We start from the raw sequence: 13,965 nt of genomic DNA, 5'->3' as shown, positions 1-13,965 counted from the left end.
GGTGGTGGTTCCCCTCTTCAAAAAGAGGACCAGAGGTGTGTGCCAACTACAGGGGTATCACACTTCAGCCTCCCTGGTAAAGTCTACTCCAAGGTGCTGGAAAGGAGGGTTCGGCCGATAGTCGAACCTCGGATTGAAGAGGAACAATGCGGATTCCGTCCTGGGCCGTGGAACAACGGATCCAGTCTTTACTCTCGCAAGGATCCTGGAGGGGCCTGGGAGTATGCCCAACCAGTCTACATGTGTTTTGTGGATCTGGAGAAGGCGTATGACAGGGCCCCCGGAGAAATTGTGGGAGGTGCTGCGGGAATATGGGGTGAGGGGGTCCCTTCTTAGGGCCATCCATCTCTGTATGACCAAAGCGAGAGCTGTGTCCGGGTTCTCGCAGGTAAGTCGGACTCGTTCCAGGTGAGGGTTGGCCTCCACCAGGGCTGCGCTTTGTCACCAATAATGTTTGTAATATATATGGACAGGATATCGAGCGTAGTCGGGGCGGGGAGGGTTGCAGTTCGGTGGGCTCGGGATCCCATCGCTGCTTTTTGCAGATGAGTGGTCCTGATGGCATCATCGGCCTGTGACCTTCAGCACTCACTGGATCGGTTCGCAGCCGAGTGTGAAGCGGCTGGGATGAGGATCAGCACCTCTAAATCTGAGGCCATGGTTCTCAGCAGGAAACCGATGGAGTGCTCTCTCCGGGTAGGGATGGAGTCCTTACCTCAAGTGAAGGAGTTTAAGTACCTTGGGGTCTTGTTCGCGAGTGACGGGACCATGGAGCGTGAGATTGGTCGGAGAATCGGAGCAGCTGGTGCGGTATTACATTCTGTTTATATCGCACCGTTGTGACGAAAGAGAGCTGAGCCAGAAGGCAAAGCTCTCGATCTACCGGGCAATTTTCGTTCCTACCCTCACCTATGGTCATGAAGGCTCGGTCATGACCGAAAGAACGAGATCAAGGGTACAAGCGGCCGAAATGGGTTTCCTCAGAGGGTGGCTGGCGTCTCCCTTAGAGATAGGGTGATAGCTCAGTCATCCGAGAGGAGCTCGAGTAGAGCGCTGCTCCTTCGCGTTGAAAGGAGCCAGTTGAGGTGGTTCGGGCATCTGGTAAGGATGCCTCCTGGGCGCCTCCTAGGGAGGATTCCAGGCACGTCCAACTGGGAGGAGACCTCGGGGAAGACCCAGGACTAGGTGGAGAGATTTATCTCCAACCTGGCCTGGGAACGCCTCGGGATCCCCCAGTCGGAGCTAGTTGATGTGGCTCGGGAAAGGGAAGTTTGGGGTCCCCTATTGGAGCTGCTGCCCCCGCGACCCGATACCGGATAAGCGGATGAAGATGGATGGATGGATGGATGGATGAATCAATTTGAAAATTTGATGTGACATTTCTTATTTATAGTAGAACAAATCCAGACTCAGTCTATTCAGGGGCCTAACCCTCATGATGTCCTCTGGTCAACTTTGACCTGTTATCAAAGGGTCTATATCTGGAATTTGGATTTTCCATCAACCAAGATGCCCAAAAATGAACACGGATGGTTCCATTCAATGCTCTTTGCATGTACAATTAATGATCAGTTCACCGCATTTGTAGAATTTTGGGTCTTTTATTAAATGTTATAGTATTTAAAAAAATGTTTTAAATGGTCTCAAAACAGCATCCCAAATAAAATTTGACATGAACCAGTTTGAAAATAAAAAAAGTTAAATAAAGTGTTCATTTCAGGTCTGGGGGCCCACCCCCTGAAAGTCTTGAGCATTACCGGTAAATTGTCTGAATCAATTTATGTAAAGGGAAACATGGACTACAACCCAAATTTAAAAACATAATGGAATATATTGCGGTAAGGCTCTCAGGCATTCTCTATTACGTTCATCTATTTAATCTCTTGTAGATTCTGAGTCAGCACACATGTAGCATCATTTACTATTCCTTCTTTTGCAATTTTTTGGGGAAGTAACCTCCTTAAATGTGCATATGACAATTACACACCTGAATGATACATTAATTCATTTTAATGAATTATTAAACCCCTGTACTGTAATATTTCAGATGTGTTTGAGCAAGATTTCTTCTCATGTTCAAAGTAAAGTCATAATACAATAGGCTTTTACAAGAGTAATGTCGCACTATTTCAAAAAATAATCCACTGGCACCATAGTCTGCTTGAGTGGATCAAAATCCCAGTGAGGGGAATTGTCGCCTTATTTATACAAAGTCTGTTAATTAAATGGAAAAGTCAAACTTTAGTGTGTGCTACAAATGTACATTCATTCAAGAAAGAGACTAATTAAGGGCTTTAAATATTAGACTTTTAGTCCTCTGAGCCCTAAGGTATTTTTGACTTTTGTTTATATCTAACTTCTACTTTTACGACCTTCGTTTCATCTGCAATGACAGACCAGCATTCCAAGCATTGACAAGACGTAAACAATTGGTCAGAATGGTCTCCCAGCGCATCCTTGGAAAATTAAAATGGCGGTTTGCATCAAAGCTAGCGACCAAAAATTCATAAATATGGACGTAAAGTGTATCAATCTCTGATGGAACAGTTTGGATTTATTTGCACAAAGACCCAGAACAACGCTGGATTTCCAGGCTGGATATAAAACCTTCTGTAAGGGCTACGAAGACACCGAAGACATCAGCGGAACAGCGCGAGTATTAGCTTAAACAAATTAATAAGTCATGAATCAAAGATGCCAGTTATTGTCGTATACAACAAGCGCTGGGTCACAGGGTTAAGGGGGATGTTTTGTACATATGACTAATGCCTGAGAAAGAATTTCATCACTGGCTTTGTCAGGTTTATCTAACCCTAAACAAAGCTGACAATTAACTCTTTGAGTCATAACTCTGAGAAGATTCCTGCCTTCCAGCAGTGCCCCAAAAGAAGTGAAGCATTCCTACAATTTCATAAACTACATATTTGTCTGCCAACGGTATTATGCCTCCAGATGAAGAAAATGATTGAGGTCCTTAATCAATGTTTTGTTATTGTTACATAAAAAAAGATGTAGAATAATAATCATGTGATGTTGAAAATCTGAATTCATCATTACAGTTTTCTTGGACTGCTAAACGACAGCGGGCACAACTGGAGTAACGTGCTACACTGTAACTCCAGTCTGCACAGCAGTAGTTAACGTGGACCAAACACTAGTTCCTTTTTCATTGCCAGAACACAGTTTTCAAAACTCTACACACTTATCCCATGACTTTAACCACAACCTGCACAACACTGTGGATTTACAGCACTTTGTTCAGATGCAAACACACTGCTGTTGCACCTGTTAATCACACACTCAAAACTAGGTGAAAGCGATGGAAACAGCACATTCATTAGTATTTAGAGATGATAAAGACATCCAGTGTGATGAAGAAAACTTGCTGCATGACGCTGGAGAGAGGCAGGATTAGTCACACTATTATGTCTTACTGTTATGCACCTTTAGTCTTTTTCAGTAATTTCATTAATTACTAGAGACAAAATGCTATATTGAAGCCAACTGCAGATTTTTATTCCTTCTTGTTTACCTTTGATATATATATATATATATATATATATATATAATATATATATATATATATAATGTAACACCAACAACTGTAAAACCATGTTTCCAAAGAAGATTCCAGCTACAATTGAGCGTAAAATCGGCCCGACATTTCAACTCACACATCACCTATAGCACATCCTGGAACATAGCACCGAGGGAGGGAGAGAGGGATGAATAAAGCCTGGAGAAAGGAAACCTCTGGCAGTCCTGTTATCTGATGGGCTCATACCACACAGTAAAAACCACTGCATGCGGCAACAAGAGTACAAGAACGGCTAATACAGAGAGAGTTAGAGAGGGAAGGAAGCTGAACAAGATTGGATGAGAGATACGATGGGATTATCAATGGACAAAGCAGAAATAAAAGTCTCATTTGTCATCCTGCACCTGGGCCAAACCGACCACTTGGGTGTGTGTCAGTGTGTGTCTGTGTGTGTGTGACAGGGAAATGTTTGCATTTGGCTTCTTCTCATTTAAAATTACACATAATCTGTTACCTGTGTCTTAAAATGTATCTGGTGTAAGGTATATAGGCTATATGTTAGAGTTTAGAGCCCCTCCTTTATTTCTTCTTTGGTGGTCCTGTGACTAAATACTTTGTGTCCCCTTCCCCTCTCCCCTTATTGTAATACTGTTTGGGAGAGGGGAGTGTAATTTATTATAAGGCTCATTGGTTGTTTTTATTAATTCTGTTATTCCTTGTATTATTCTGTTTGTATTTTTGTCTGTCCCAACCTTCTACAATTTGATTTCACCAGACTCATGTCACTTTATGGTTGTTTTACGGGTTTTTAAAAGTTAGTGTAGCTAGCTTAACTTTGCGGTAGATAAAGCTAACTTCCGTTTTGCGTATGTGTAAATGTGTGTATTTTAGAAGTTGGAGCGGGCCGTTCTGTTACATGTCGAGGTCTGTCTATTCATGTTTGTCACCAGAAGAAATGGACATCTTCTTAAGGAGATCCGGGTGTCACAGTGTGTTGAAATACTTATACACATGGCAGAATTCCACCAATCGTGTGTGTGTGTGTGGTGTGGTCTTACCTATGCAGTAACAGAGCAGGACAGAGAGCAGTACAGATAGTCCTACTGCACTGAGAGCTGTACACCTGAGAAAGAAAAAAAACAAAAAACATTTGGTCTGAAATAACCTTTACAACACAAATACACATCTTCTAGATTTACAGTGCTCTTGCATATGTTTCATTTTGGATATATGATTACCTTCCACAAAACACTGCAAACACATTTGCAAATGCCTATGGTGTCTAAATGCCCTTTCAATTATTTTATTTAATTAGTTATATTTATAGTCAACGCATTGTCATGAATTGGTTTGTATGAAATGGTATGCAGAACAATTTGTATGATTTCCTACAAAATTACGGTGACCGGCGGCAGGTTAACATTGCGACCAGGCACGTGATGGTTACGTTTTACCTGAGAAAAGGTGATTGTGAGCCGGGTACAGTACACCATGATGTGACGGTGCTTTCAGCCGCCGGTTAAGTTTAGCTTTCAGAGTACAGTTGAGTTTAGCTGACAAAAGGTGACCATCACGCAGTGACCACCGACCAACACTTCGGATTAAAAACAAGACTGTGGTTTGGGTTCAAACACCGGCACCTTTAAGTAGTACTCCAGGGATACGAACACCCGTTTCCCGAATGAAAGTCTTGTGTTTTCACCTTAATTTTTTCAGACACAAACTCCGCTTCCCCACTTGAAAGTCCTGTCTTTTATTACCGAGCAATCCACACTGACCTCCTCCCTACGTGGCTCTTCATGCTCTTATACGTCAACAGGCACTGTGTTGCATATGGTAATAAATACGTGGAATACATATGAATTACAGTGCATTACTTTTTGTAGCAATATGTACACCTGATTCATGAGAACTGGTTGAATTTCACTACTAAATCACATGTCTTCTGTGCAAAATGAAGCACATGATATAGTGGAGCTTTGAAAATGCCATTTTCTTCTACCAAATTCTGACCGTTTCCATGTGTTCCTGCTGTAGTCAGTACTCACTGCAAGTGCTGCACAACCGAGGCCCTCATCCCATACCATTCTCCAGCGAAATGCCAAAACTACACAATAACTCTGGCCTGCATGACTGCAACTTTAGTCTGCTAACATTTGAGACAGAGTTTAGATTAGCAGCAAGCGTTTCTGGTTGCGTGAAATTTGCAAGCATAATAATGACTTTGTTTAAGAAGAAATCGATCCATGTTCAGTCTGTATAACAGGCCAGCTAGCATGAAATGCTGGTAATAACCGTAGCTAAGCTAGAGTTGTTATGATGTGCATATGAAGTGCCATGTTGTCCTCCACTTCCACTTTAATTGCTCCAATTTAGCGCTAATTATTTTTATTTTATTATTTACATTTTTAAGTACTAATATTATTAATAAATTGAATTTGTACAGCACTTTTCAAGGACCCAACGTCGCTTAAAATAAATGCCCAAATATTGTCAATTTTCACAAGCAAGGTTATGATACACAGAGGATGTACATAATATGTTTTTAATGACCTTGAGTTATTCTTTTTATTAGCCCATCATGTGTCTAACCATCCAAGTGCACATTTGGCGCTAAGAGCTGAAAGACCACCCAACTGGCAACTCTGCAGTGAGTCATTTCCAGAGTATTTCTATCTTGTAATGCCGCTGTTTTGGGTATTTTATAAATATGAATAATTTGTAACAGAGCAGACTTAGGGTTATGTTATTTCCCTGCTTGTTTTTTATGTTGTTATGAATATCTTTGTTGACTGCACGATCATATCACCGTATTATTTCCTGCCATGCGGGCCACAAATTAAAGCTTGGCGAGCCGCAGGAGGCTGGCGAGCCGCGCAATGAGTAACACTGGGTTAGACAAACAATTACAATAGTCAACTACTCTTGCTGCTGTGGGAATTGTTTATTTCTCATGGGCTCCCCCCCGATGTCACACACCGCACAAATCCCTGGATGCTCTTTTCAGTAAGCTAGTAAAGTCTTGTAACCAGTTAAAAGGCAGCTGTCTGGCAATTGGCTGCTGCTTTGATGGCTCCAGTTACTGCCAGGATTCAGTCGACTGATAGATGTAACTCAAACCTTGAAAATCTATTGCCTTCAATGTTCCAAGTCTGTGTAACCTGTGCGTTGAGCTGCTGTGAAGTGCATGGCGTGGTTAAGTAACAGTAGTCAGCCATGAAGCACAGGGTGCAGTGTGTTAGTAGCAAGCTGCGTGTTATCCTCGCTGCCACAGAAGAGAAATAAAGTCCCAGTTTGTACAATAGGGTCTATGTCCGAAACACCAAAGCAATGTTCATTAGACCATTTAATGTCAGATCAAACTACCTTCTTACAACCCAGAGTTGTGTTGCCATTAGGAATATACCCACATACCCACTTAAAAATGCCCAATGACACGTAATAACATGCTTTCCATTATATATTGGATATATTTTGAATTGTTATCTGCTACTTTCTTCTTCACATAGGCTAAATAAAGGTATTTCCAACTTAATTTGGTGCATACAAGTGTTTCCGAATATCCTGGCTTCTTGAAATTAAAAAAAGATATCTAGGGGAGGGGGGGGGGGGGGGGGGGGGGGGGGGTGAAAGTGGAGAATATGAAAGATAAGAGGACTAAAAAAAAAAAGGACTAGGGCAAGGAAAGCTGTGTAGTAAAAGGGAGCCAAAAGCAGGAAGGACATACTTAAAAATACCTATCTAAATGCCATCTGTAAAGGAGCAAATGTAAATGTTAACCAAGGAATACTGAGCCATTTTGTGTGCCCAGTACACCACATACAGTGTTCTGACAATGTACAACGCTGAATATACTAGACTGAATTTTGTTTTTTTTGCCCCACATTGTGCACTAATGGCATGGATTTCAAAATGTTGTCAGCTGTCAGCTTTACTTGATATCCCCATCGCATTCATGGATATCACCCTAACTGTGTGTGAAGAAAGAGAGACAGGGTGCTGTTTAGAAGCACTGACTGAGAAACAGTTATCTGCTGACAAGCTTGTGGAAAGGGTATTCAAATTGCAAACAGTTATATCAAGAACCTTTCACCGTTTCAGAGGAAAGACATGTATTCACGTTGGCAATGTAGGGATTCTGTAAACCACACAGCCAAAAGAGAGCCTTCTGTTTAGTTTGATGTTACATGTACAGTATAAAAATGTCCTGGCCCAGTATCGACCAAAATCTAGCTTGTTGGGTTGACACAGTTTTGCTAGACTCCTGATGAATGATGTGCAGGAATCATCCCAAGCAGATATGTCCCAGTGCAGGCACCTCCTGCGATTCGAGTTTATCAACCATGCCGTGTCATTCAAACTTCCATTCCTTCAGTGTGTTCCCTAGGTTTGTGGAAGACTTAGGTGCACATATTTTGCGGAGGGTTTGGGGGTCCTCCCTAAAGAAAATGTTACGTTCTTCAATGAAAACAAACAATGCAATTTCACATAATTTTGGACTATTGAATTATTACAATATCTGACTAAAATGTCTAAAAAAGCTACAACACAAAATACATTAAAAAAAAAAACAATCAAAAAGCTTGAAAACTTGTTGCAGAAGACCACTGGAGACCCACTACAACCATTAGATCTGATTGAAAAAGTATTAGTGTTAGTGTTAATATTAGTTTCGATGCCCAGATTAATTTTACATTCATTTAGCCCAAAACGGCTTGGGTGATGAACATAAGCCTTTTAATGGAAGGGAAATCCCTAATGGTGACTGGTCATTCTCACAAACGGGTTTGTATGCTTTCTTACAATTCGTATGATATTATACAAAATTGCAGCGACCGCTGGTTACATGACAGTCACGTTTAGCTGTCTTAACAGTTACATTTTTCCAACAAAAGGGTACTGACAAATGAATCCCCAAAATCACCCCATTGCAGCTACAAAATATGAAACAAGCTTGAACTTTTTACTGAGAGCAAAAGTCAGGAAGTTGGTTTCTTCCTGCTCATTTGATCTTACCTCCATGAGCAGTACTTGGAGGATTTCTTGAACTTGAAGGCAGAGCGGGACAGGGTATTCCTCGGCAATGGCCTGGTGGGTGGGGAGTACACTGAGCCTGTTGCCATAGTGTAGCCAGGAGTGGCCGTGGAAAAGAGGGGGGTGGTGCCTGTACCTGTCTTAAAGAGGAAGTGCCTGGAGGGTGAGAGGAGAAAGAGAGAGAGAAATTAGATGTGGTGCATTGGCTTTCCTGCTCCGTCTACAAGTGATGCAAGCCTAAGCCTCTAAACTACACTCCTTATTCACATTTACCAACCCTAAGCCCTGTGGTCTTAACAGTTAATGAAGTGTTTGTTAACTATGTGACTCGGTCAACACACTCTTTTACTTTAGTTTTCAATGTCTCCCCAACACACAGACCTTTTGTAATCACATGTTTTGTAGACAGCAGTGGTGGGTACTGAACATCTTTATTTTACACTTCCAAAGTACTTTTTTGTCTATATCACTGTATTATTACGATCCCTTTAAAATGTCACACTTGTTAGCTGCCTAGCCTACTGTTGTTGCCTGTATCTGTTGTTATCTTGATACTGACATGTAGCCAACCAAACCACGTGCTGCATATTAATTGCCTTTTTCAATAGCACAGGCACTCAATACAATATGATTATTCCTAGACCACCTATGAACAAAATCTTTACAATGTAAGGAATTATGTTGGCAAATGCACAGGTGCAGGCCATTGTTGAAAAAAGTAGGGTAAGCCTATATATAGTGGAAGACCTGTGCGTCATGCGTCCACCCATATTTGCTCTCCCCATACGCCTTCTCGAAAAGATTTTTTTCCTGAACAAATAAATGGTAGCGTGCCAAGCCAAGTTCATTTTCATCGGCACCATTCTATTTAATGAACTCCCCATGGGTATGAATGGCAAACGCAGCAAAGTTAAAAGGAGATTACTGTCCCCCCAAAAAATATTTCAGTAAAAAGTAAAAGGAATGTTAAAAGGTACCATTAACGTTTTGTTTTTTACTCATTTGCGTTATCGAGTCACCCCTGCTACCCAACACAGATGAAAAAAAAATGGTGCACATGGTCCTACAATGGCAGTGACATGGTGGCTGTAACTCTCATAATCTCATACCCAAATTAGTCGCAATGGCTTCTCATAATGGTGTACTGTGTGAACAAACCTTTAACATGCTAATTAACTTGACTAATGAAGCCTGTGACATGCATTCTACATGTCTTTACTTAAGCACAACCATCTTCTGCCACCAGTCTTTAACTGGTTTATAATCCATAATTCATCCACTATAAATTACTGTGCGTGTACAAGGTGCTGCTCGTCAAAGTCGCCGTACGAAACAATCTTCTGAACATACTGAGAAATCCAGAGAGAGTTGTGTGGAGCTGATAGTCTTCATTAGCTTTGTAGCAACTCATTTGGCAACGGCTTCAATGAAACGGACGTTTTTTAATATCAAAAAGTTGTGCACTCACTAACTATATAGTAGAAGGCATGTTTCTAAGAGTTGAGGAATTACTTTCTGGTTTCACCAAAAAGCAAGAAATTCACAAAACACTTCATGTGCCATCACCGTATTGGAACAAGCTAACCGAGAGATAATGGACTAAATATTACATTTACAATGCTGTCCTCATGAAAGCATGAAACAGTTTTTAGTTGTTTTCTGAAAAGGCGGTCTTTGATAGTTTCCACAGGAACATTTCCAACATACCATTGGCACATATGTACTGTACTGTACATGTATGGCTGCAGTAATTACCAAGGTCACAATGTCTGCTTAATGCCACAACCCCGGCTAACGAGCATCTGTAATTACAATCAGACTGCTCTCTAACAAGGCTGTATGATTAACACTTAGAACCTATTATAACAAGGGTCCTTCAATTAATACCTGCCTCGAAGCAAGATAGGAAGAGAGAGATACAAGAGGCATTTAAGGGGGAGAGAGGGAATAAAGAGAGACGGGTAACAAACTACTCAGAGACAAGCTTTACAGCATTACAGTGTTCCGTATGTGAGTTCTAGCAGTCAAACGCAGGGCTTTCGACGGGGGGGGAGCGGAGTTCAAGTCCTGAAAACGTAAAGGGAAAAACACAAGACTTTCACCCAGGAAACAGGTGTCCCTAGAGTACTGCTTTAGGGGACCGCTGTTCTAACTTAAACCCCAATCCTTTTTTTCCTAATCTTAATTAGTGGTTTCAGCGCCTAAACTTAACTGCAACGGCTGCTGAAACGACCAGGACTTCACGGTGCGCTCTACCCAGCTAACAGTCACCTTGGGCCCTATTTTAACGATCTAAGCTTGCGGGGTGAAGCGCCTGGCAGAGATGCGTTTAGGGCGTTTACAAGTCCACTTTTGCTAAGTTGTCGGCAGAAAAAAGCATCTGTGCGCCGGGTGCGAAAGGGTTGTACTTAGTGTCCTCATTAATCATAGGTGTGTTCTGGGCGTAACGTGCATTTGCGTATGCTTTTATTATGATGCCGGAATTGCTAAGCTAATATTTTTATTTTTTTTATGTTTCGCATGTTTGAATGCGGCCGCGTGTCCCTTTTTGTGCAACAAGCAAATTTTCCGCGTGCTGTACACGGGCAAAGGTGCTAATGCGCTGGTTAAATAACAGTGACATCCTGCGTTATTGATTTTAGACCAGGTTTTGGTTGGTCAATGACGTGATCACTTTCTGCTACCTCAAGATAGCAGTACACCCAGAATGCACCTGAACACACCTCCCTGTAAGACCAGCACGCCCATGGACGCGCAGATTGGCGCAGGTGCATTTTCTATTTAAAAGATGCGGGTGCTGGCAAGAAATTGACAATTGCGTTTGTCCTAAACTAGCAAAGACATTCGCGTCGGGCTTTGTGCTGTGCTGCGTGCAAGATAGGGCCCCTTATGTTGACTAATTTTACCTGTATAGACACCAAACTTAACTGTAATGTGACCAGTAGTCAAATGACCGGCAGGCGCTTATGCTCGATGTCATTTCGAATTGTTGTGCATCCGTTTTCATGTGAAATCATATGGACCCGTTCATGAAAACACATTGAACATCACACATAAGTGCAAAAGATGAATTGGTGTAATGATTCTAAATGTACTTTTTTTTGTGTGTTAAGTACACTGTAGAGCACTTTGCTTTTGATTGCTAATAGAAAACCCTTTTTTTCAGTTTACCAATTTATCAATCTGAAATTAACCTTTGGGAGATTAAAAAGTATCCACTTGATGTGATGATCACCAGTTAAAGATCAGAGAAAACCCATTAGTGGGACTTTTCCTTCAGGTGGAGTGTTGGGAATGAGTAACGTACTTCAGTCGTGCTCTTCAGGGCCCACAGCGCTGCTCGTACCGCTCTGCTAGTTAATGCCATTTAATGCCATGTCCCTGACGGGATGATCAGAGCTAACAACTAGCAGGACTCTGGGAGTTCACCCTGAACAATTATATAGGGCTTGGCCACATACAACTGGATGCAGGTTTAAATCCACCCGGGAAGTTCTACGGGTGGATTGTGTTTCAAAAAGAAAATGTAAATGAGTGTGTGTTGCCATTAACTACGGTCCATGGAGACACACATATTGCGGCGAGGGCGCTTCCATTTAACATTTTCAGAAGAGCACTGTGACCATTCTGTAAACCTGGTGCACAGACTATGAGTCCCTTGCCTAATGACATTTATGTTACTTTAATTGGGGGATTTCTTTCTTTTGTCTGCTTCTGTTTAAAAAAAAAATATATATATTTATTAGGCTTTGTGGTGGAGCATAGTTATGTGATGCTTGGTGGCAGCAGGGGTAAACCACTGTGACTTCAACAGAATACATTCAATGGTCAGTTTATAAAATACACTTGTACAATGTAATGCAATCCATTACAACAGCTTTGCCATGAATCCTTTTTTTTATTAAGCTTATATAAGTTCAGTTTGTCGGACAGGTGATAGTTCTACTATGTGTTTATTGTTAAGGTTGAAGAGGATGGTGTTGTACTAGAGGCCATAATACTGAAAGGTGTTTTTGCCTACCTCATATAAAAAGCTAGCATGACAAACCTTTTAATAACCTTTCAAGCCAGAGCATCTGAAAACACACACACCTTTATTATTGAGTCAGCAAGTCCTACTACAGATTCCTATTACAATAGACAAACAGGCCATGATAAAATGTGGTAATCAGCAACTACAGTGAATCACACCTCACCCTCACACGAACAAAAAGACATCCTTACATTTTTTAAGTTACATTAGTAGCTTTTCTTGTATCACATTATCTGTGAATCCTTCTCAGGGGTTTTCATCAATATTTTCTCGGACATTTTATCCAGCTTGTACAGTAAGTGCACCTCATTTGACGACAACATGCACGTCTTTCCCCTCTCTCTCTCCCGTTTCACATCTCCAGCTGTCCTGTGTAATAAAGGCCTAGAATGCACCCTAAGAATTATCTTTAAAAAAAGAAGTCAATGTTGGCACAACCATCCACCACCCCAAGCTTCCTCCTTACGCAGCGTTTCTGTCTTTTCATATCACGTGTTTGGAGCATCTAATGTTAACATGTATAGGGGATTCAGCTTACCAATCATAGCTACCAGCCTACTAAGCCAAATAGGAGGTGGAGTAGGGCCTACTACCTTACATCTACGAGAGGGATAAACAACTGATGGATTAAATCAACAAATGATGGATTAAATTGGTTGATAACATTCCAATCGAGTGGTTTGTGAGAAATAACCAAATGCTGTTGTTTAAATACTTGTTGCTCTAAAGGGGAGGTATATTTTTTTGTGCTTGGATGTGTGCAGTTTTGTGTGTGTGTGTGTGTGTGTGTGTGTGTGTGTGTGTGTATGGAGGTACATTTTTATGAATACCACTTCATTATTTATCACCATATTAAACTGCCTCATCCCTCTGTGGAAGTGCACATGAAAAGTCACATTTTATTATGCTTTCATTTAGAGTAAGAAAGACACAGAGGCTAGGCGTGGCCACTAGATTACACACACACACTCACACACACACACTCACACACACACACACACACACACACACACACACACACACACACACACACACACACAGAAAAAGTGTCAGAAAATACCACTGATACCAACCAAACCAAATTTCTCTCTGGAGAAACTAAAATAATGTTATTCTTGTTTTGATTTCTGTTTTTCTATTTATGCTGCCACCACATCGTGCCTTTTATCACCAACATCACTTTGACAGCAATTAATTATGAGGCTGTAATTGTCCTGAGTTGTGAGGGTATCATGGAAAACCGTGATACCAGCAATTAGATATCAGAAAATACAGCTGCAAATGTAATTCAAACCAACCACGGAAAATGAGCCAATAAAGGAGGGGTTTATGGGTAGACGGACATTATGTTGACATCTGA

The 13,965-nt window shown here is 41.4% G+C and overlaps 1 protein-coding gene across 1 annotated transcript in view; it reads right to left on the bottom strand.

Moving 5' to 3' along the window:
- The window catches only part of tenm3 (teneurin transmembrane protein 3), a 257,341-nt gene that overhangs the window by 121,547 nt on the left and 121,829 nt on the right, over positions 1 to 13,965 (bottom strand). Inside the window, 2 exon segments of the mRNA XM_032528287.1 lie at positions 4,597 to 4,661; positions 8,555 to 8,728. Coding sequence (XP_032384178.1) covers positions 4,597 to 4,661; positions 8,555 to 8,728 — 239 coding nt within the window.

Source organism: Etheostoma spectabile, chromosome 2 (assembly GCF_008692095.1).
Source record: "Etheostoma spectabile isolate EspeVRDwgs_2016 chromosome 2, UIUC_Espe_1.0, whole genome shotgun sequence".
NCBI classification, from domain to species: Eukaryota; Metazoa; Chordata; class Actinopteri; order Perciformes; family Percidae; genus Etheostoma; species Etheostoma spectabile.
The sequence above is the reverse complement of the archived record's forward strand: the minus strand, read 5'-3'. Positions and strand labels throughout refer to the sequence as shown.